Consider the following 24,457-nt stretch of genomic DNA (forward strand, 5'->3'; position numbering starts at 1 on the left):
GCCTTCTTCCTAGGCTGCTTCTTTATTTCCCTAATGTTCTTGTATAGGCAGGGGGATCAAGAAAAGAACTGAGTAATGTTTCACTGCTGTCCTGTCTTGTCTGCCTTTCCAGATGAACATGTGATGCCTCTGGACCCAAGATGGAACATGCAGTTTTTGGAAATCATTAGAAATTCAATGAGCTTTGATACAGAAATGAAACACACAGACCAGCTTCTTATCCTTTTGAAGTCTGCAGCAAATCGGTGGGTTACAAAAAAAACCTTTAAAGAGTGCCCAGTGCCTGTAACCAGAGCTGAGTAAACCTTTGTGGTGTCTGCCACGTGTGTTTGTAGGTTTTGATAGATGTGATCTCAAATAATACCAGGCAGAGGTTTTGTACAGGTATTTAAATTCTTTGCTTCTGTTTTCTGTAGATGCATATTAAACACAATCACTTAATATAGGGAGCAGAGCTCCCGGCATTCCATACATGGTGCAGTACTTCAAGGACAAATCAGAATGTTGGGATAAAGCATTAAAGAGGCAGAAGCAGCAGTGTGAAATCTCTGAAAAAGCTGAAATAGTTGCCCTGCTTTTGCATGTGGACTGTTTTTCCTAACAAGATGAAAAAGTACATAGATTCTGGAGTTAAAGTGTAAGGAAGCAGCTGCTCACATATCCCAGAGGCCATGGTGTTGCACCTGTTAAGTAGCTCACTGGTTTTTCCTTCTTGGTGAAGTCAGGAGTCTGCTCCTTGTGAAGCTTGCTTCTACAGAAACCATATTCAAGCAATTATCTGTTGCAATTTTCTGCACCTGGTTCTTCTTCCATAATACAGTGAATACATTATGTCACTTTGTAGTTCAAATGTCATGTTGTAGCTCACCGTTGTCATAAGGCCAAGGATTTAAAGCATACTGGATTGGTAACAACTTTATTTTTACTTCAGGGCAGTGTTATTTCTTGACCGAGAAAAAAGAAGTTACATTGAGAAGAATTTGATTGCCAGCAAGAAGCCAAGAAACAGTGTCTTAAGAATGTCTCTAGATTTCCACAAAAGTGGGTTGATTTTTGCTGTTCCTTTTGGTTCTGTAGTCAATTTGAAATATGGTTAATTTGCATTGTTATGAAATGTATACTTTAAACATGGTGTGCAAAGAAAGAGTATGTGAATGTAAAGCAATCAGATGAGGACTAGTGTGGTATCTAACACATTCTTCTTAAATTAGATATACCTTAGGCTACACTATTTATGTCCCACCTCTATGAGGTAATGAGTGGATATGATTTCTCTCTTAATTAACCAAACTTTAGGATAACAGTGGAGAGAAATTGGAATAACATTCTGTCTTTAGCTAATATGAATAACCAAGTTCTTCAGATTATGTAAGTAGGGAGTTTTACTTCTAAAACAAAAGGTAAGATTTAGTGATGAGGTTAGTGTGCTGCATAGAAGCAATTGATGAAGGAATCCCTCATAATGGTTTTTTTTAATATGTGTATAAAATGCAAAGAGGTAATAGAGAATTGTGCAAATAATGAAGGACTACTTATATTGCTTAATTTCTTGGATCTTTTCCAAGGCTGTGGGGTTTTTTTCTCAGTTATAGAGAGGTTCTAGTGATCAGAAGTTGACCCTTATGTGTCATGTGATGTGGCTGGAATATTCAGTCCTTCCCTTTCTTTTCCTCTTCCCCAAACCTCAGATCCAGGGAGTTACAACTGTCTTCCTCATGGAATCGTGGTCAACCTTGCTGCTTTCTTTGAACTTTGGGATGCATTTGCACTTCACTGGGTGAAGTCTAATCAGGTGGCCTTAAGTGACAATGACATGCATGATGTGAGTAGACTTTCCATAGTACATTTAGGGTTAAGTGAAATGTGATTGTGTGCAGAACACTAGTTTCAGGGACCATGAAATAAACAGCAGTGCTTCTGTCTGTATTCAGAATATGCCTAACAGCAGGCAAATGATCATGTTTGTTTCAGTAGCTGTATTTGTGCCCTCTAATACCTGCTTAGGATGGCATGAACTGTGCTGTAGAAGTGGCTGTTTGATGATAAAGGGAGTATCCATTTCTATTTGTGATAAGAATATCTGAACCCTGACAGCTGACATACAGGTCACAGGGGTGGTTCACTCCTCCCTCTCCCTTTTCAGACCATGAATATAATTTTGCTGAAATCTTGACATTGTAGACTTGGTGCAGGGATTGTTTGGTTTTGGCTGGTGTAGTTCCACCTGCCAGTGTGGTGTTTTTAGAGAGCCTGCGGTTGAGTCCTGGTTGTGTAGCACTAAATACAAAGCATTGTGGGACTCTAAGTTAATATATGGTGATGGTTTTGCTTTTTCTCTTGCTTGAACCACGCAGTATTGTGTAACCTGCAGCAGTGGTAACACTGTAACCTCCTTGGCTTGTTGCTAGATTTTCTACTGCTCGCTGTGGCGGGACCGGTTCTGGGCAGTGTCTGACACTGTCACGGTGGATTCGCCAGGGTTGTCACTTCTGGCTCTGCACTGGCACTGGGTTATGAAACACCTAATTGACAGAATTCCTCAGATGCTTATTGGATCAGACCAGAACAAGTGAGTGGCTTTGTTTGGTGGTTTTTGATTTGTTTCTGTTACATGGCTGTATAAATTACTCTTTTCTTTAGTGTTACAGCTAATTAGCATTGTTTGGATTAGTGTCCCAAGTCATGTTCCATTAGTGATGCAAATAACAATGTATTAAGTAGCTGTTCATTTTTAAAATTTGTGTTTCCTAGCACTGTGCATCTGCGTGCTCGAATGATCATCTAGAAATTTTACCCCCTTAGTGAAATGATGAGAGAGAGACTTTCCTATGCATCCTTTTGCCTTGTTTCTCAAACTTCCGTTAACTGTGTGGGCTTTTCTTCCCTCTGCCCCTCCCTTTTTTTTGTTTTTTCTCTACAAGGATTTCCAGGGAAATTCAATCTGTTTCACAGCAGATTCAGAGCTGCTTGGTCAATCCTTCTGGTATTTCAGCCAATATGAAGATACTACAGAAGTCTCTAGGAAGACCCCTTCCTTTTAAGGTATCAATACTCTGCTCTGTTTGCAAAAGATTTGTATTTCCAGCAATGTCCAGATAGGCTTTAATGTATTTACAGCACTTGCTTTCCAGGACAGCAAAAACACATTTCTTTTGTGTTTGTTAGATTGATTAAAAGAAAGTTTCAGCATATGTTAATGTACATCTCTTTTGAGAAATACATCAGTTATCCAGATAACATTTCTACTATGAATTATGATATGTATAGAAAATATTTGTTTAATACAGAGGGGTGCCTTTGCATTCATGTTGGTGACCAGTAGTTAGACCTAGGTTTTTATTACCTTATCTCTCAAGGATACTCAGCTATCAAAAAATGCACGTGGTTTACTTAGTGAGACTTTGAAGAACATTCAGTGCTTACTGAGAATTTGGAGAGATCCAAATGTATTTAAGCATCCAGATGTATCTAATGTATCTAAACATCCAAATGTATTTAAATTGCAGGTGTAAACTGCAATTTTTTTTAAGTCACAGTAGATCCTGAGGGGGTTTTTTTATCATTTTGTGTATTTATCGCCCTTGATTTAGGTAAGTTGCCATGTTGAAGTATTATTTGTCTGCATAATATATGTAGTTTCTTTATGAAGGGAAAAAACTCTAACTTGACAAGGAGGAATTGTGGTCACCTGTTTCAATTTCTGTCTTCCTGCTGTATTGAATCAGGCTACTAAAAGATTATTGTTAAGCTGTTGTTGCAGGCTGGTTTATATATACTTGTACTTTAGTTGTGTGCACGTGAATTCAAAATCTTAGTTTTAACTGCAGTCTCAAATCTTGTTTGTGGTTTTGTTAGTGCTGCTGAAACAAATTGTCCTTTTCACGTTTCCAGGATAAGCTGGGCATGGAATGTTTTTCTCAGTTAAAAGCTCTCAGCAAAGCACTGAACACCTTGGAGCTAAGATTGGCCTTTGGAGAAAGTAGGTGGCAGGAAAAAATGTGCTGTGTGAAAATCGCTGCCGCAGGAGTAAAGATGAAGAAAGCATTGCTGCAAGCTGATGGCCTGATAATAAGAGCCAATCATTTAGAAGATGTTAGTCTGGGTAGGTAACACTTGGTAAGAGCCCAGCAGGATGGTTTCTGCCATCTCCATTCTTTCATACACAGATGGAAAGGGTGTTAGATGTTCACTGACAAGAAACATAGTACGTGCATTTATGTGCCTTTTATATTCTGTCAAACAGATCAACTACAGATATTTCTGAAAGCTCTGCATTCACAACTGAAAGCAGAAGGAGTCACATACAGTTATTCAGAAGAAAGGCTTCCTGAAAACACCATCTCCAACAAGTTAGACCCTGCCTTGCTGAATCAGCTCTGCAGTCAGGTTCAGCTGTGGCCTGCAATGGAATACATAGGGGTGCTCTGGCAGTACAAACTGACAGCAGATTGGCTGGCCAAGGCTTGTGCAAGAAGGTAAGAAGAAGGCTGGAGAAAGAAATCCTTTATTTCTTTCATGAGATTCAGAATCCCTAGCTAGAAGCTGTAACTTTGGTGCTTTACATCTGCATGTAAATCTGTGTGTATGTATTTGTAATCTATATACACACCTGTGTGCATGTGCATATATATCTGTGCAGCACACAAATACATGGGGTATTAGGAATCAACAGAAGATGTTTATCACCAGATTGCAGGGGGCTACTGCAGAAAGACTAAACTAGACCTGGAAATGAAGGAAGTAAACTAGCATGCATGCTTCCTTTTGTGTAAACTATACATTCATAGAATCACAGTTTAAATTAATAGTTAATTTAAGAAGTGTTTGTGTTGTTTCAAGGGGCCAAGTGTATTTATTTTTAGTCTGGTTTACCATTCCTTAAAAGAAAGCTATTCATTTATGGACTTCAGTGAAAGCTAATTTTTGTGTAATGAGACTCTTAGAATCATTGGTTCACTCTTGAATTCAGCAAAGTTCTGAATTTTCACAAAAGCTATAAAGCTAGAAAACAGTTTCTCCCCAAATGCTTTTGTATGGTTTGCTCAACATGGAGCTTATAGCTACAGGACATTCCACTTTTCCCCCTTTTTCTTGTGTTTAGATTTTGTCAACTTTGAAGGATTCAAGTGTTTTGAGTAGTATTTGCTTGTTCTTCTCCAACATTTGAAATGCTGTCATTTTAACCTTTCGGTGACTTTGCCTGCCATCTCAATTTGTTTTACTGTCCAAATGATTTGTTTCATGTGCCCTGCTTAAGCATTGCTTAGGTTGTATTTTTTTTACCTGCTACAGGAATAACTGCAGTCAAGAATTAAGCATATGTTCAGATCTAGCTCAGTTTATAGCTTTTTCTCTGAAGTTGACACCAGCTGCTTCTCACCAGCTCTCTGGACTGTGGCACTTGTTACACCTTAATGAAGTAAGGATAAGTTTTATTTTAATTTAATTAAATCAGATCTTTAATTAATCTTGCAGAAGTTTTCAAAGGTTCTTCAAAATACGTATATCACTAAGATTATTGACATGCAGTTTTTCTGCCTCTGCCTGACAAAAACTGTTCCTTCTTTTAACAAGAAAGGTTATTAAGTGTGAGCCTTGAGAAAATGTAATTAAAGCACAATGTTGAAAGATAAAATACAACAAAGTCTTAAATAACATAGTTCTGTATGATTTAGTTTGGTAGTATTGTTCCATACATGCATCTGTGACCTAGTGGAAAACAGGAAATTGTGTAGATGGCAGGTGCCAGCTTGGTTGTATCTATGTGTTCAAAGTAACTTTACACTGAAAAATGCTTTCCTCTATTCCCATGTCCCTTTAGATCTGTTGCAAATCAAACAGACTGATAAAACTACTTTATGCATTTTCTGTAGAACGTTTAATAACTCTGGTTAATATTTATGATACAATGGTTATGTTCCCACAAAGCGAAGTAAGGCACAAGTTCACTTTAAATGCTTCAGAGCAGAGTTTTGGATGGCTTTACCTGTTTCATGCCTCTGCACCCTCGTGTATCGTAACAAAAGGTTGCGCAGTCATAGACTAGAGGCTGTATTCTAACAACTTGCTCTGTAAACATGCTGCATATTTCACAGACAGGAGACAGTGCTGACATCAGGAAGCATACTCTGTGTTGAGGAGATGCAAGGAAATACTATGTGAATTTGAAAGGATCTTGGAGAATATCTTGTACTGTCCCTACTGAGAAACAGAATCATGCTTTCTTTGTACGTGTGTGTGCTTAATTCTCTTTTGCTCCCTGTACATTAGTCTCACCTCTAGGTTGTTGTTTCTCCTTAGATATCCCCTGAAGAAATGTCTCTTCTGTCATCTCAGCTAGTTAATGCTGTGTTAGCATCCTTTTGGAGCAGTACTTTCACTATGGACCCAGACTACTGGTTGACTTGGAGGCCACTGCCTGCAACAGAGGAAAACAGCTTCTCTAAATCCCATGTGAACCGTTCTATGAAGGTTTGTCTCTTCTGACCTAATCGAATTCTATGCTGAATGCTCTTGTTGTCTAATTCAGCAGTTTTCTAAAGCCATTGTAAGTTCTGTCATAGTCAGTGCAAGTTGCATCTGAACAATCTAACTCTTAATCTCTTAATTTAGGGCCCAGGCATTTTGACCCGAGCTGTTTTCTCAAAGTGCTTCTTTGAAATTCTAACTAGCAGTAGCAAGACAAGTCAGTGGGATGTGAGTGGGCTTCCTGTCCTGTCATCATCCCATGTAACACTGGGAGAATGGATGGAGAGAGCACAGCAGCTTCACAGAGTCAGCACAGCGCTGTGGACCAACCTGGCTGTCTCTTCAATAGCAGATTTTAGGTATTAAGACCTCTCTTCCACATATAAGTTATTTAAATCAAGCATGTTACAGGAGTTTGCTTACTGTGTGTAAACTTCTCATTCCTTTTCCTCCAGACACACAGATGCTAGACTGCAAGGAATAATGCTAAGCAGACAGCTCTCTGCCCTGGTAGATCTGGTTCCAATGGATCTTCAAGAAGAGTTTTTGGAGTGCTGTGAGAAGCTCTACATCAGGGATCCTGTTGCATATGAGTACCTTCTCAAGATACTTGGAAGCATCACTGATCAGGAGCTACTTCCTAAAGAATTTCTGTTTCTTCTGCTCACGTGCTTGCATCAGTTCTATGGGGAAGGGCTTCAGGAGTTACCAGAGACAGCTTGGCGAGGAAGCCTCTGGGTGGTCATTGGCTTGGTGCAGATCCAGATGTGGCTTCCACAGACCAGGTTTGATCCAGCTGTTAAAAGAGAATACAAGCTCAAGTACTCAAAAGAAGAGGTGAGTATGAAGCCAAGTTGGCTTTTACCATTGTTATGTATAAAATCAACACAGAGGAGTTTGGCTTGGGGGGTCCTTGGGCAAATACTTGGTTGTGATTTTTAAACTATACAGTTAGAACTTCTTTTAATGTCCAAGAAGTTGATGTACCTACTTGGTTACTAAAATCAGAACTGCTGTGAATGGTTTATTCTTTCCTTTTTAGTTATACCAGCTGGAGTGTGAATGGAAAACACATGACTTTTCATCCCAACTGCATACAGGAAAAAGTATTGAAGATGAAACAGTCAGCAACTATATTCATCCCCATATCAGGTAACACCCCGGCCCTGAACCCATCTCTTTTAGTTTGGACATGTCATCTTTGTGTGCTCAGGCTTTGAAACTTTTCTCCTCAGCTTTACAGTTTTTCTCTCTTTCTGTAGAAACTAGAGTTGCTGGTTTTAAAGTATCAATTTACATATTGAGGTGGAAGAGAAAAATACAGAAGCTGTGCTCTTTACTTGCAGTAAGGAATTGTCAGTACACTTTGTACTGCTGTAAATAGAGCAATTAAAGCAGTGGTCATCATATACTCATAAAGTTGAAACCATGCCCAGAAGTAAAAATAATGCTATACATTTAAATTACTGTACTTTTGTTAAAATGTGACAATGTTATCAGTCAGTTGAAATGAGATGAATTGTTTATCTATCACTGTAGTTCCTCAAGGCCACTATACATGACAGTGCTATTTTGCAAAGTTCTTCAGCTCGTATTACTGGGGAGAAATCTCCATATGTGTATTTTAGCAGTAACCTTTGCCTATGTTGCTGTGGATGAATTAAATTTCTTACCACACAGAGTACACTGTTGACATTCAGAATCTGTAGCCACTGTTACTTTGTTTGGGGCTTTTTGTGGTTCTTTTTTTGTCTGACGAAATTTTAAGCAAAGACAGCTTTCTCCTTTGTGCAGCCTTCCAGGTGTGTTCCTTGTACATGGAGATAAAAACTATCTATTGTTCACAATTTTCCACTTTTAATAGGAATTTTTGATTTCATTATTACACATGTAGAGGACCTGCTAGTTCCATGCTACTGCTTAAAGAGAATGATAATCACTGAAAGCAGATTCTGAATGGCTGAGTTTTACCAATTGCATTACTTTTTTCTTAATGCTCACAGAGCTGTCAGGTAGCAAGAAAAAAGTAATTGAAGCTTGTTGAAGTGACAGGGAGAGAAATCTACACCTCTGTGCTAAACGGCTGTCCCTTGTGTTTCCCTTGTTTGCTGTTTCGCACAAAGTAGCAGAGTATTTCTGATTAATCTTCCTCTTTAGCTAACTGTTATGTTAGAGCTGTTTAAACAGGTTTGTATGAACCATATTTCTATGTCTAAACTGGTCAATGTTATTTCTTAACAGACTGTTGCATGAAAGAATGCAAAGGTTGAAAGAGCAGATAAGCAGCCTTTCTAGAAGGAAGGCCTTCAGGCCTCCAGCTCCACTGTATGATTGCTTGTACCAGGAGGCTCACCAGTACATCAATAGCATAGCACGGGTTTCCGCAGTCCAAGACCTTCTAGCCCGCCTTCTGCAGTTCCTCCGTGGAGAGAGACCTAAATCACTGCAGGCTGTACAGAGCCTGTTAAATGAAGAAGCATCGTGGCAACAGTCACACCATCAGTTTAGAAAACACCTGGCAGAGGAGTATGCTGCATTCCCTGATGCCATCATTCCACTCCAAGCTGCCATCGTGCAGCTGCAACATGGCATGCGGTTAGTGGCTTCTGAAGCGTGTGCAATGCTGCAGAGCTTTGTGTGCCCAGCTGATCTCACCAACCTCCTCACTTCTTTGTTGGCATTTCCTTCTGTTGGCCATGCCCTTCCTACTTACTTTGCTCGGGCAGAAATTTTATGCTCAGTGAATTCAGTTGGGGTACTTAATGGACTTAAAAAGTTCTCTCTGAAGCACTCTGAAGGAGGATCTGAGGGAACTGAACAGCCTTGCCCAACTCTGGAACAACTCCTGGTGAATGCTTTGTTGCATCTTCGATGCCATGTACTATCCAGAGGAGAGATGGACCAGAAATCTCTGCAGCTCTTCAGACATCTGTGTCGGGTAAGCTCTGGTTGCCCATAACTGCAATTCTTGCACTGAACTTGTCCCCTGTGGAAGATGTGGATCTCTTAAAACAGGTCTAGAGGAGGCCCACAGAAATCAGAGGGCTGAAACACTTCTCTTATGAATGAAGGCTGACAGAGTTTGGGTTGTTCAGCTGGAGGAAGAGATGTCTCTGAGGAGACATTGTTGTGGCTTTTCAGTATATAAAAGGGGTTTATAAAAAGGATGGAAGGAGACTTTTTACCAAGGCTTGTAGGACAAGGCATAACAGTTTTAAACTGAAAGAGGGTAAATCTAGATTGGATATGAAAATAATTGTTTTAAAATGTGGATGGTGAGACACAGCAACAGGTTGTGTCCAGAGAAGTTGTGGATGCTGCAACCCTGGAAGTGTTTGAGAGTGATTGGATGGGGCTTTGAGCAACCTGTCTACTGGAAGATGTCCCTGCCCATGTTAGAGGGGTTGGATTAGATGATCTTTAGAGGTCCTTATCTTGATAATCATTAGTATGATGTTCTTTAAAATTTTCTAAATTTTTCCCACTTAATTGTAAAAGATAATCTAAAATACTGGATTAACTTGTTTGGATTTATCAAGGCATAAAATTAGAGCCTGTAACAATTACCAAAGATTTTATTTATATAAGAAAAACTTCAAATAACAAAACCCAAAAATGGGGACACAAAGAAAAAAACACCCCAAAGCAAACTTTGTAGAGTGTCTCTTTATAAAATGTTTAAGAAAGGAGACTAGAATTTGGTTGAATACTCTGTTGCATATTGTTGTCTTTGCGTTTACCTCATTAGCTTGTTAAGAGGGCAGTTCACAAATGTTGGATGGCTTTGATTTCTACTGTTGTAGGCCACAGAGGAGGGAAGAGCCAAGCAAAATAGATGCTGCCCCGTTGAAGGAATAGGAGATGATTTTGAATGTTAACTTGTGTAGAAGCATCCTGCTTTGTGTTTCCTTAGGCAATTGTAAATGAATGGGATGAACAGGAACGCCGTGCCCAAGAGCAGGAGGCAATAGAACGCAGCCTGTACAGATACAGGAGTAAAAGTCATGGGAAAGGACAGAGTGAGGAAGAAGAGGAAGAAGAAGAATTTAGGAAGAGATTTCCTTTTCATGAAAAGGTAATAGCTGTAACTGTTAAGAAATACAAAAATTACATCTGAAGTTGCTCCTGAAAATACATGCTATTAATGACATGAGGAATGAAGCAGTTTTTCCTTCAACCAAAAGCCGGATGGGGGTAGATTTTGATAGGTATTAAGTTACGCGCCCGTGGTTTATTTTATCTTCTGACTGCAAAAAGTTTTTGGGATTAATTTCCAGTACTGTGGTTGGGTGAATAATCCCAAGTTATATAACTGAATGATAATGTAGTTACTTGTAAAAATCAGGAATTTTATTAATTTAGCAAGTAAAGTCATCTGAGGTCCTACTACCTATGGAGAAGGCTGATCTCCTTGATTAAATAAAGCAGCTGGGAGAGAACAGTTCAGGTCCTCAAGCAACCACACAGTGTTGAGGTGGTTTACTGAAAAGGGGTGTTTTCTGCTGTGTTTTCTGAAAAGGGGTTTAGTTGGCAGCAGCTCAGGGATCACTGTACTGCACACTTGCCTGCTGTAGTTATGCCCTGAAATGTTCTGTACACCTGTGTTCTGTTTCAGACTCGCAGTCTGTCTGTATGGTACCAGCTGCAAATCATTAGCATGTCCTTGCAATGCCAAAAAAAACCAAAAAAGGAGATAGGGAGAGGAGGCATTAAAGGAAGAAATTAAAATTTACTTTTGATTTTCATGTAATTTGCAGGACTTTGAAGATATCACAGCTCAGCCAAGCCTAGAAGAAAAAATGGAAACCGAAGATCCAGTGGAAGACCAGCTGGAAATTAACAGAGCCCTTTTGTCCAAGAGCTCTATGCAAACAGTAATGAAGGTTCATCAACAGTTGTGCTTAAACTTTGCTCGATCCCTGTGGTATCAACAGAGTCTGCCTTCTCATCAGGCCAAGCATTATTTTAGTACATTTATTTCCTGCTATCAGACTGGTGCATGCCTGGTGTCACAATTCTATCCTTTAATTGGTAAGACTGCTAGCAGTATTTCAGATATGCAGGTTTAGATTTGTAACGATTTGTCTAAAAATAATTGCATTACAGGCCATGAAACACACATATTATGGTGAAAATGCACAAACCTGAATTTTCTTTTTCCAAAGAATTTGCCCCAAGTTCAGAATTGTCTTATGGAATGCTTTGATTTTTATTCTTTTATGCATTTTTTTAATTCCATGTGGTAATACAGAAGACCAACACAATTTAAAAATGTATTGAATACTGAGTGACATTTTGATCACATGGATCTACATAGTCCTGTGGAAGATAAAGCACTTGAAGAAATTTCCCAGAAGTAAATTTTGCAATGAAGTTCATTAAACAATTGGTTTCAATTTAGCTTATGTATATAGTTGAAAAGAAAAATGGCATTGGGGTTTTTTTTTCCACCCTGAATTTTGGAAAACTTGATGTGTCAATTGTGTTAACAATCTGTGAGAACTCAGAATCATCACTTTTCAAAGCAGAGCTGTGTATTTCAGTTCTGATGTAATAAGTGCATGTGTGCAATTAAAATGAAGCAGATAAGGGCTGATGTTTCTACAGTGCCTTACTTTTGTGTTTGCACCTGAGGTGTAATCTATGTGGGAGTTTTTTTGCATGTTGGATTACTTTTCCACAGAGCCTTCCTACTAGTTTTATAGTAATATCTCTTGACGTGAATTTACATACAGAGGAGCTGTGTTTTTCTGATAGGATCACAGCCCACGTTTAGAATGCTGGTTGTACTTCTGTAGAAAAATTTGATAAAATAGAGAATATAAACTCTAAGTATGTCTCGTGTTCTATACTCCATCTCATTGTTCCAGTGACATAGTACTATATCCTTGTAAAAGATAACATGCTAAGGCTTGGGATACAGGGGGAAAAAAACCCCAACTTTATCTATTCAACTGAAATAAGAATTAATAGCATGTGTGATGTCATCCTTACTTGCTTCCTAGGTGCTGAAATGAATGACAGTCTTTTGGGAAGCCAACTTCTGCTTAGCACTCTTCTTCACAATACCTTTTTTGAGGAAGTAGCTTCAGATCTTGTGCTGCAGCAAGATGGCCCATATGACTTCTACCAGCATCCCAATATTCAGCAAGTCCGACAGTGCCAACCTGTACTTGACAATTTTGCTAAAGAAATAAATGGGCTACTGCAGGAATGGCCAGAGCATCCTGTACTTGTGCAGGTAAAAACACCTCAGCAAATGTTTGGGGGAAGCTGGAGCATTTTAGGATTGCATTTAGGTGTAAATACGTCTATAGATATGCATAGACATGTGCATACACATTCATATGCTTGCGTAGATGTTGTCTGTATTACTTATGCAGATGTTCTGAAGTCATACCTGTTTATTCATAAAAGGTATAGGTATTATTAGCTGTTCTATTTTAGTTATGAAATGTTAGGTGGGGTTCTGCCAACTCTGAACTTAGAACTTTAAGCAATCTTCAGTCTGCCATAGCTCAAAGATCCCTAGGGTCTTGCTGTTTCTACTCCTGTTTTTTTCCAAAGTTCTTTCTTTCATAATGCTTTAGAATAATTATTTTTAGTCTCTCTTATGGGATCTATGTGGTCCTCAGGTTACATTTCTTAGAGTAATGTAGAAACTCAGATTCTATAGGAACTCTGCATTAGGTCATTCGTGCTACCTTCCCCGAGTGCATTGGCCTTACTGAACTAGTGAGCTTATACTAAATTGAGAAAGCAGTTTAAAAATGTAAAAAAAAAAAAAAAAAGAGAATTCTTATCTCTTGTGGGGAATGGTTATGCTAACAGAAATTAACTCAATTTCACGGCTTCTTCTGTTGAAAGTGCATTTACTATGGGCTGAATGCTTTTGTTTTTATTCTGCAGCTGTTAGTTGTGATGGACAGAATCCGGAGTTTTCCACTTTCTAGTCCTCTCTCAAAGTTTCTGAATGGCTTGGAGATTCTTCTTGCAAAGGCACAGGTAAGAAAAAAGGCTAAGGAAAAGCTTTGTTTTCTCTTTTATGCTTCCTTACCTGTATTTGGTACCATGTTACAAACACAGTATGTGAAAGCTGTCTGCTTGACAGGATTTGGGGAAGTGAACTTACTCCATGCTGAAAGTTTCAAGAGCAAGAACCCAGTAATCCAGAGTAATGCATGAGTCTTGCCAGGCAGTGACTAATTTCTGGCTTTGTGTAAAGGGGAACTTTTCTTTTCCAGGACTGGGAGGAAAATGCTAGTCGAGCCTTGTCCTTGCGGAAGCATCTTGATCTGGTCACACAACTGATTATTCAGTGGCGTAGATTGGAGTTGAAGTAAGAACTGTCCTTCCATGCTGCTTTTCCTTAGATACTGTAAGCTTTTCATCTCCATATGGAAGCACATTCCAACACAGAATTGCCTTAATCCTGGAACATGCTTCTGTGCGTCTGTCATAGTGAAAATGTGGGGGGAAAAGAAACCTCCAGCGAGGATTTGTAGTGGCTCAGAATGAGCATATCCAGGCCCTATGTATTTGCCTTAGGAGAAGTAGAAGCAATGTTTTACATATGCTCTCCTGTTTTCATCCTAGGGTTTCCTGACCCTGCAGGGTCTTTTCCTGTTTAATAACCATCATTAAATTGTACTTAAAAATTATTGTCCAGTCTCCTGTTTAAGACCATGTAAAATTTTTATAGCCACAGTATGTCCCAATCAGGAATTCTACAAGTCCACCTCAGTTTCTGAGAAAAGAAACTTTTGAATCTGCCTCTGATGGATTTTGCTTTACCATTCCATAATTTCTTCTCACATATTTAATAATGTTGCCAAAACAATGATCCTCAGGAGTTGATTGTATATAGGCTGATATGTGTGTATGTAATGTATGTATATAAGCCTATGTGCAGATTCTTTCATCCTGTTACATTTTCCAGTAGTTAAATAGAAACAGAAAACAAATTTTTGTTGTTTTGAACACAAACTACCCCTGATATTTTTGATTTATCTCCTCTCTTATTGTTTCTAGTTGCTGGTCAGTAAGTTTGGACAATATTATGAAGCAGCATGTGGAGAAATCCACAAAGCACTGGTTCTCAATCTATCAGATGATTGAGAAGTATGTTCAAGAACAGACAGAGGCAAACACAGAAGGTAAGTGCTGGCCTTAAAATGAATGTGTGATGCAGTTCTAGTGATTACTAAGGATATACGTTTAAGGTCCTAAATGCCAGAATTTGACAATGCATTTTTCAGGTGTAGTTCTTTGCCCTACAGTAAATTCCATGACTGTGTAGGGTCTTCCATATGGAGTGAACTTTGTATTTCTGAAACAACTTGGTGGCTCATAGGGCCAGTGTTGCAATGTAAAGAAAAGATGTCTTTAAAAAGTATCTAAAAGAAAGTAGAATTGTGATAGCTGTATGTCGTCATGCACATACAAACATTTCAAACAGATCTGGAGGGTAGGAGGCCTCCACCTGCAACTGGAAAAGGCACCTCGGTTTTTTTAGCTGCAGAAACATAATTCATCCCAGCTGAACTGCTTTTAACATTCTGTATAAAGCCTAAAGTATTCTTAGAATAGGTAGGTTTTGGTATGTACTGTTCTTAGCAAATCTGTCCGCACGTGTTCATGTTACATAAAATAGGGGAATGAGGGGCAGTACCTTGCCTCCCCCATATTTAATGGAATTGTAAAGATGAAAGCAGTATCCTCTGGCTTGAGGTTGAGTTTCCAATCTCATGACTACTTAATGCACTTGATGAGCTTCAGATTCTTAGCTTATATTACATCTCCAAGGGGACCACATGTCTTCTTCCATAGGTAATACTCCAAAGACACTGTATTCTCTACCAGATTCTTCTGATCTGTTTCTGTCCTCATGACTTTGAGGAGTTAAGAAACTGGCAGTGACTAATTTGTAGTAGGGCTCATCCTGACTGAAAAAGCCATTCATTCATTCATTCATAGACAATAGCAAGTATTCTGTAAATACTCAGTGCACTGACTCTGCAATTGGACATATAACTGACCTTCTCAGTCAATATCTTAATGCTGCTTCTTGTTCCCTGTCCTTTGCCCTGTGTGGCATTTGTTGGTTTTACTTATTAAATCAGAATTCTTCCCCTCTCTGCCCCTGTCCTATTTTGTTTTGAACTTTTCCTAATCGAGATACAATATTTAGGTGAAAGTTTAGAAAGAGCAGACAACAATTTTCATGTAGATCTTCTGGGGGTTTTTTTGTTTTCTCTCACTTTCTTTCTAAATTTCTGATCCAATGTTCAGGAACTGAGCAAATGGATCTGAAAACGCTGGTCAGCACCTTACAGGCTTTCATTGAAGGCTCTACTCTGGGAGAGTTTCATGCACGGCTCCAAGCACTATTGGTTTTTCACTGCCATGTATTGCTGTTGCCTCAAGTAGCTGAAAAGGGTAAGTTGTTAGCATTATCTGTGTTATCTGTCCAGCAGTCTGGCCATCAAGTGTTCCAGACTTTCCAAACAGGTCACTAAGCTCCTAAGTAGAACACAAACCAATGGTGCTGTTTTCCTGTTGGTCAATTTACCCCACCTTGTGGTGTTGCTAAACTTCCAAAAAGAACAGGGGTGCATTTATTGTAATGGTACTGAAGAATATCCTCTGGTAAAAGAAGGATGATAATGATTATTAGTATTATTGTTGTTATTGTTATCTGTCCCTTCTCACTTCTAGATGTTCTGTGCAGCATCCTGTGGAATCTATACAATTACTATAAGCAGTTTTCAGAGTGTGTCGAGGCCAAAATCACTGAACTTCGTCAACCCATAGAAAAGGAACTTAAGGTAAAAGGAAACTTGGCTCGGACAATGTATCGGTCTAATCGAAGGGACAGTGGAGCAGATACAATTTGAATTTGTCTATAATAGCTCTGTTGGCCACTGTAATCCCTACTAAACTTCACATTTTCTTTGGCAAGAATTTATTTTTGAGGTGGGGGATGAGTTGATTGAAGGCTTTAAGGTTTGATCACTCCCATTTATCCCTGCAGGTTTCTACCAGTGGTGAAGCCCTTTTGGATTTCATAACATTTGGCTATGCAGCAGTTTTTATGCAGTGCAAACACTTTATTAATAAGATGCCTGTGCAATAATTTTCTCACTTACTAAAATGTCTTGCATTTTAAGACTACCAGATCATCATAGCTTATTAGGTTTAAAGATCATCTTTGATAGGGAAATACTTCATTTCATTTACATAAGTAATCCCACTAATTATTCATTTTCCCAATAGGAATTTGTGAAGATTTCCAGGTGGAATGATGTCAGCTTCTGGGCTATAAAGCAATCAGTTGAAAAAATACGGAGGTAAGCCAGAACTTAAAATTAAGCTCCCTATTTTGAACCTTCCTTCTAGATGATTTCTCTATGATGTTGCATTTGAATGCAGAAATGTTTCTTCTGCTCATAACACAGTGGAAACATTTATTTCCAGCAGCTGGGAGATTTCCAGGATTACAAAACCCAGTAACATTTTTGCTTTCATTTGGTAATTAGAACCCTCTTTAAATTCATGAAGAAGTTTGAAGTTGTTCTGGATGAGCCATGTCGGCCTGCCTTGGTGGAAATTGGTAAGGAAGAGCAGCTGGACTGCATGCAAAAGCAAGAAGAATCTGACGACAAAGAAACCAAAATTCAGAGGCTAAACAACACATTAAGAAAGGTTCTGTCTGCTAGAACAGATGTTACCAAGGTGACTGAATGAGTTATTCTAAGTGTGGGAAGAATATTTTCTGTGTTCTCATCTATATGTTGCTTTTCACTGATTTATTCAGGAAGGTCTTATGTAAGTGTCAAATCTGTTGAATATATCATAAACTTCTTTGGTCTTACTTGTGTTCAGTGTTACGCAACACTGCAGATGGGTGGGAATGCAGCATGGAATGACAAGCATGGTCTGTACTGATCTGGTGCTATATCTGTGCTCTGATAGAGAGATGAGGCAGTCACACATTTCATCTCCAATTTGCTTACATATTGTCTGCAGCAATTTGTTACTTCTCTACTATTAGTGCAGTAAAATAGCCTGGGAGTTGAAGTTGTTATTTTTTTCTAAACAAGGGCCCAAATAAACAATCGTGTAGCTGTGGGATTTTTGTGTATATAAGCTCTGATTAAATATTAAGTCACTTTCGGCTTGGCTACTGATAGGGGAATGCACTACACTGTCATATGTTTGCTGTTGGCTGACAGTTACTGGACTGTGAACATTTGCCTTGGACAAGCTGATGCATGGTAAATCCTGCTCCCCAGAGCGTCAGTTTAGTATGTCTCTAATTAATTTGCCCAGCTCAGAGAGGAAGCCAGGTAAATTTCTTCCTGAAAGAATTCCTACTCATATCGTTAGTTTTTATTAACAAGATGCAAGGAGACAGTCATAACTCATCAGAATTTGGTGGTGAGTGGGAAATGCTGAGTTACACTCAGCTTTGTTCAGTTTCTTCAGACCAGGAGCAGGGCTGGTCTTGCTCGTGTCCTGTACAGGAGGGTAGAGCAAGGAGGCAGAAATCTAATGCAAATCTAACGTGTTTGATTGATTGAGGGTTTGGTTTGTTGATCAGTGATTTGTAAGCCTATTATTGATAGTTAACAAGGTTGTTGGTTTCACTTCATGTTGTCTTCATTCCTTAAAGAAGATGCATGCAAACATAAATTGAACAAAAGGATTAGCTTTGGATGTGCTGAGGAATTAATTCTGTTATTTAATAATTTCTACTTGCACACTGGTTTTGTTGTTCTTTAAGAACAAAATTCGTGTCTCGTGGAAAGTAAGTGAGGGTGTTCTTACCTGGCATCCTGAGGGCATTAGTGATTTAGGTGAATGCCTTTAAACTTGGAAGGCAGAGGAAGCTGACCTGAAGCAGTGATTACTTTTTTCATGGAGGTAATGACAAATGCCTAAGACAGTAAGATCGTAGCGTCTTTCATTTGCTTGACTGTTTTCAAAACTAATGTCTGCCTGACATACATGTATTATAATTCTTCTCGAGTATTGGTGCTGAACTGATGAAAGAATCACATGAGCATGTTTTGGGGTTTCAGATGAATTTAGCCCTTTTTTTAAAGTGATTTACTCCTAGTGATCAAATGAGAGCTTTGAATATTTGTGTATAATTTTCTTTCATTTTTTTTTTCAGAGGGCACTCCCAGAATGTCAGGATGGCATTACATTTCATACAGAATCTCTTCAGTATCGTCTGTCTAAGCTTACTAAAAAAATGAAGAAAATGTGTACAGCAGTTACAGAAAATAATTCATTCCTAAGCCTGGTGGAAAATCTCGACCAGTTCACAGGTTAGGTTTTCCTGTGATTTCCATACCACAGTTGACATCTATAACATAAATGGAACAAACCAGGAAAAAGTGCAGATATATAGTCGTCTTCCTAGAGTGTCTTTGCACAGCTGCTTTGTGTACATGAAATTTTCAATCTCTTACCTTTGTCTGCTGTCTTCTATACAGGTGGTATTATTGTTTCTGTAGCTGAACTGCAAAATTTAACATTTGACCAGACAGCAACTAAGGAAAAGCAGAAATCCGAGGCAAAACATATTCAGATGCAAAAGCAACGGGCTTTGTCAGATCTCTTTAAAAGCCTTGCTAAAACAGGTGAGCTTTGACTAAAAATGGACTTGATTTAAAAGTACAGAGTTCTTGAGCATTTTACTATCTTTGCCAGTACATCTAAACCCACCATAATACGATGACAGGTAACACCTTTACTTTCCTCATTCATCAGCCTTTTCATGTCTTAAAAATGATCCCTAACTCAACCTTCTTAAAGGACATGGGGCAGTGAAAAGTCCTAAATGCACACAGGTCTGTTAGTCTTATTTCAGCTGTGTTGTTCGGCTGTGTTCAGCTCAAGATAGCTCAGCTACAATGTGTTCTTACATTACAAAACTTGCAGCATGTTCAAAGACTTGTCAAAATAAGAACATTTGATATCTTACTACCAACTGTATGAGTGACATTTTTCATGTGAAGAACGAGGGCATGGAAGGATGTGTGCTCAAATACTGTTCCAGGTTTGTCGTACCGGAAAGGTCTGTCTTGGTCCCGTTCCAAAGACTACCAGGAAGTTCTCTACCTTCGTCCACTGGACTTGTGTAGTGCATTGGCTGCAGTGAATTGTACACATGAACTGGATGCCACGTATGTACACAGGACTTTTTACCCTCAGATTGTGTGAATTGCAGCTGTAGTACATGGAATTTATTGCTTGTTGATTTAGACTGGATTTCTGGATGGTAATTCATTTAGGATTTTGCATATTCCTTTCCTTCTATTACTTCTCAGTTTGGTATGTGCAACTGAGCAAGGATTTGGGTTTTTTTCATTTTGGGTTTTTTTTTGTTTTTTTGTTTGTTTTTTTTTTTTTTTTTTAATTTGCACTTTAACAACTGTACCCTCAGTTTCATTCTTTCCATGAATTAGATTTCAGTTGGCCCTCCACTGTCCAGCCTTGCCTGGGGTGCTTTGCTAGCATTATATTAGAGTGTAAACTGCTAGTGATTTTATTGAAGGTGAGCTGTGATTGTCAGGGATTACTTCATTGTTTTGTCTTCATTAAATAATGTCATATTTCAGGAGAAAATGCAAATTCTTGGAAGTGGGCATTAACAGAAAAACTTTCTTAGAGGAAAGATGGTTTCTCAGATTTATTTTTTTTTGTTTCTCTGTCAACAAGTGCTTTTTTTTTGTTACTGAGACATGCTGGCTGTTGTCCTTCTGGGCTGTAAGGGTTTAGTTTATGGTACCTTGCATCAGGGCCAAAAGAAAAGCTTCTGTGTGAAGCTGGATTTATTTGCATGAGGGGAAGAAAAACAGTATCACTAATTAAGCATTAAATGGTATTCAAAGATGGTGATCTTGCTGCTATTGCCATTTGGTTTCCTTAGAGTTTATTTTAAAAATTTAATGTTTTCTTAAGATTAGAATATTTTTAGATAAAATGAAGAATTGCAAGATGAATGCATTTGCAAAACAACAAATTTCAAGCAAAACTGTTGAGGTGAAGAGCTGACCTGGTGGCTCCAGCATGCTGAGGTACTTTTTAATACCAGACCTCTTTGTGTTCTGCCAGGTTGCTGACAGAGATTTCTTCTGCCTGGGATGGATGCCAGAAGTACTTCTATCGGTCACTTGCACGTCACTCTCGGCTCCAGACAGCATTCTTAGCACCTGCCAAGGTAAAAACAGCAAAGTAAAAACAGAATCTTAATTCTGTTAACTTCATTTTACCAGCTTGGACTGAAATTTCCTAGCAGTAAAAAGGTGATGGGAGATTATGCTATGTTGTGTAATATGATATTAAATATGACACTTTTGTACCACTCCTTAAATGCAGCGTGTGAAAACCTGCTGTTTTATGAAGGGACAAAATTGGTTTAGGGAAAGAAGTTAATGATCTGTTCAGTGTACAGTGTCTTTCATCCCATCAGATCCCAAATTGCTACTTGTTGTGCATGAAGGAACTCATGAAATGCTGAATCCAAACTTGTAAGGAAAATAAACCCAATGTTATTTGGTGTTCGTGAAGAAATCAGTTGATATTTATAATTGGGCGTAACTGAAGTCTGTGTCCAGCACAAGAATTGCCAATATATTTCTTCATTTAAAGATTGGTCTAAAATCAGTAGAACAGACAAATGGGTTCTGCCAAACCAGAACCACTTTTGCAGCATTTCAGAAACAAAGTGTCTCTTCCAGATGCTCTTCCTCTCACTATGCATTACCCCTTGTTTTACAACATGATCTTACAAAGTCACACCTGATATTGGATACAAATAGTGGAACATGACTGTGATCAGTTATGCTTTGTGTTGTGAGCATTTATTCTGAGCCTTACGATGTGACCCCCTTCTAATGAAAGGAGTGAAAGTAATTGTCAGTGTATCTGGTAAAATGAATTGAATGGTTTTAGAGTGGTCATGAATGTAAAGTATTTAGACTGGTATCTCTTCAGATTTTAATCATTACTTATAAAAGGTAGATTTAATACTGGAACTAAATTCCTGATACGAATTGCTGCAGTGGAGTGATGTGTAATGTGACTATTGCAGAAGTTACTTGAAAGTCAATTTGTATGCAGGATATATAGAAGATGCAGAAAAGATGAAGATGGGGAAACTAATAATTGTAACTCTAGTCTGTATATTAAGACTTGTTCAATTAAACCATAATCTTTCAGTCTGCTCAGTGAAATGGAGGCACAGAGAATGCTGTTGTCTGGTTGTTTATCTGACTGTTCCCTCCCACTTTTTCTGTCTCTGTTTTGTTTAGGATATTGGACTAGGTAGCATTGAACGATGCAAAGGGTTCACTGCACACCTCATGCAGATGCTTGTGAGACAGAGGCGATCTCTTACTGCATTGACAGAACAGTGGATCTTACTGAGGTATTTTCCATCTTCCAGCATTTAAATGTTGGCAAGAAGTTTTCACAGTAAGCACATCAGTTCAAGAAAGATGGAAAATAAGGTAGAAGAGAATAACAAATTTTTCCTCTGCTTCCCTATGTTTATCCTCCCCTCATTTAAACCTAGATAGAAAAGATTTAAGTTTATCCTATCACTGCAGCCAGTATTTTGGAATCAAAATAATTTTGTAAAACAAGTTAGGCATATATGTGAAATAATTCCTGTAGTTAATTTCACAGTTAAACCATTAAACTTACAGATTGTTTTATCTCTCTCATTTGGTATTGGCCTAAGTTAATTTTGTTCACATTCAAGTTGTTGGCTTGACCTGGGCCAAATAAATGATCTGGGTGGTATTTTGAGCCAAAATAAATAAAGCATCAACAGCTTACAAAGAAAAATTCTAGAAAGGTGGGACATACTAAATGTTGTGTCAAAACTGTAACAGGAAAAGTAAGACTCTTTCTTACTTGATATGATTTTTCACTCCATTGCTTGAGTCATCAGAGTGATTGCAGACACCACCTTTGTTGAGCATATTTGTGCTCAGCACACTGTAATCCACAAAACTTTCTGAAGTCAGGTTAGGAGCTAGTACCTTTGTACAGAGAAGGAATTCTGGACTGGAGATTACAGGTGCAAAATTTATTCTAATCCCAGGAAACTTGAAAAAAACAAATAAAAAAACCCAACTAAACAAACTCCTCAGCTTTACAGTCACAGGAATAGTAAAATTTTCAGGACACTTATCTGCATTACTATGACTTTCATGGCAAATCAGATTTCCTGGGTTTTGGAGTATTTCATAATTCAGGGAGGGGAAAAAACCACTAATTAAACAACTTATAAAAAAAAAAGAGAAAACTATTTTTTTAGTTTTTCCAGGAGAGGTTATTATCTAGATTTTTTTAAAATTAATTTAGTTAAAGGTAGAGCTTTTAAAAAGGAAGTACAACATAAAACTCAGTGATCATAACTTCTCCTTCTTTCTTTTTAACTAGGAACTTCCTGAGTTGTATACAAGAGATAGATTCTAGGTTGACTGCTGACAGAGAATACAATTCAGCATTTCCTCCTCAAGACAGTATTCAACAATGGACAGACAGACTGCAGCAACTTTCCATGCAGTGCGTGATGGTTCTTGAGGATCTGTCTTGGTTTATCCAGTGCTGCCCAAAAGAAGAGTCAGCCAGGTCCAATGAGAGTGAAAGGACTGATGTCAAACCCAATATTTTTCAGAATTCAGTACCTGAAATGGGAAATGTTCTTGCAGGAATACCTGACCTGATTCCCTCAGATCTAAAACACTTGTCTCCAGTAACAACTGAGCAATTGCCTCCTGGATGCAGAATGCGAAATAAGGATCAGCTGTGGCTGCAGGTAGCTACACAACTGACTGCAACGATGGCAAATGTAAAGGCCATGAAAGCAGAAGTGGACAGAGTAAGACAACAGTCACGTGAGACCTCCTTTTATTCCTGGTGAGTTCTACACATGAACATCTCTTCTGTTTTATGTTCACATAATATGTGTGAAGTCATTTTGAAAATTTTTGCCTATGCATATATTGAAAAGTGGGTTCAGATGCTCTTCAAACATTTTTCCTTTCATTTTTTTTTGCAAAATGCAGTGCCTGACTCTTTAAAGAAATGTATGTCTTCTCCTACTCCCCTGACAAGTCAAAAAGATTTCCATCTCAGCTTCCCACTTTGTCTTTGGTCTCTCAGGATTTTATCCCCATAGCTCCTTAGCTAATGAGGTGAATTTCAAATAAAAATTTAATGAAGAAATTTTCATTTTAAAAGAAATTTGTAGCCTATTTAATAACAATCTTCTAATTTTCTCTCTGCTTCAAACAGTGTGAATATAAGCTTGTTGTCAGACCTTTTATTTAATAAATTCATGGAGATAGGCTGCCTCTCCCTTATCCATGCCCCAGAAAAGGTTTAATCTTAAATTGGGCTGTTTGTTCTTCTTTCAGTATTATGGTATTTCTGTTGCAGGAGAGACTTTGAGGTTTGCGCATCAGCTGTGAGTTGTTTGCTGGAAGTCTCAGCCCAGTTACAAAGCATAGAGTCCCTGTTTCTTCCAAATGGGCAAGACAGGGAAGCTGCAAATCAGATGGCCCTCATCAAGAGCCTGAAGTATATACAAGAAGAAGTTAATAACACGTCTTCAGACTTCACAGCCTGGAGAACACAGCTTCTTGCTTCTGTGTCAAATTGCAGTGGTAAGGATAATATTTCTCTACCTGATTTGTAATGTTGGTAAAGACACAATTTATTAGTGTGGTTGTTGCTGAAGGTGGCCCCGTGTTCCTTCTGTTATCCAAAAACTTCATGAAATTCAAACTTTCAAAATTTAGTCCAGACTTTATTTGTGCAGTATTATTTTTTTACCATCTCTGTTAGTGACAGATCTTGCACCATGTTGAAGATCAGGATTAGCAAGGATATTTTGGTAGAACTGGGTAGTAAAAATTGCATAGTGCTGTCATTGTCCTTGCATAAAGGAAACATAGGAACT

At 38.4% G+C, this 24,457-nt stretch overlaps 1 protein-coding gene across 2 annotated transcripts in view; it reads left to right on the forward strand.

The window, feature by feature from the left end:
- The window catches only part of MDN1 (midasin AAA ATPase 1), a 94,041-nt gene that overhangs the window by 51,224 nt on the left and 18,360 nt on the right, over nt 1-24,457 (forward strand). For both annotated transcript variants that reach the window (XM_039568557.1, XM_039568556.1), the window contains exons 51-80: nt 113-245; nt 932-1,041; nt 1,689-1,822; nt 2,409-2,569; nt 2,922-3,042; nt 3,892-4,102; nt 4,244-4,475; nt 5,293-5,419; nt 6,301-6,471; nt 6,613-6,827; nt 6,924-7,305; nt 7,511-7,620; nt 8,710-9,406; nt 10,382-10,543; nt 11,226-11,499; nt 12,474-12,709; nt 13,378-13,473; nt 13,713-13,807; nt 14,500-14,624; nt 15,760-15,906; nt 16,186-16,295; nt 16,744-16,817; nt 17,007-17,202; nt 18,647-18,803; nt 18,972-19,118; nt 19,538-19,664; nt 20,596-20,701; nt 21,795-21,910; nt 22,933-23,412; nt 23,935-24,161. In XM_039568557.1, coding sequence (XP_039424491.1) covers nt 113-245; nt 932-1,041; nt 1,689-1,822; nt 2,409-2,569; nt 2,922-3,042; nt 3,892-4,102; nt 4,244-4,475; nt 5,293-5,419; nt 6,301-6,471; nt 6,613-6,827; nt 6,924-7,305; nt 7,511-7,620; nt 8,710-9,406; nt 10,382-10,543; nt 11,226-11,499; nt 12,474-12,709; nt 13,378-13,473; nt 13,713-13,807; nt 14,500-14,624; nt 15,760-15,906; nt 16,186-16,295; nt 16,744-16,817; nt 17,007-17,202; nt 18,647-18,803; nt 18,972-19,118; nt 19,538-19,664; nt 20,596-20,701; nt 21,795-21,910; nt 22,933-23,412; nt 23,935-24,161 — 5,679 coding nt within the window. The remainder of the gene's footprint in view (nt 1-112; nt 246-931; nt 1,042-1,688; nt 1,823-2,408; nt 2,570-2,921; nt 3,043-3,891; nt 4,103-4,243; nt 4,476-5,292; nt 5,420-6,300; nt 6,472-6,612; nt 6,828-6,923; nt 7,306-7,510; nt 7,621-8,709; nt 9,407-10,381; nt 10,544-11,225; nt 11,500-12,473; nt 12,710-13,377; nt 13,474-13,712; nt 13,808-14,499; nt 14,625-15,759; nt 15,907-16,185; nt 16,296-16,743; nt 16,818-17,006; nt 17,203-18,646; nt 18,804-18,971; nt 19,119-19,537; nt 19,665-20,595; nt 20,702-21,794; nt 21,911-22,932; nt 23,413-23,934; nt 24,162-24,457) is intronic.

The sequence above is a fragment of the Corvus cornix genome, chromosome 3 (assembly GCF_000738735.6).
Source record: "Corvus cornix cornix isolate S_Up_H32 chromosome 3, ASM73873v5, whole genome shotgun sequence".
Taxonomy (NCBI): domain Eukaryota; kingdom Metazoa; phylum Chordata; class Aves; order Passeriformes; family Corvidae; genus Corvus; species Corvus cornix.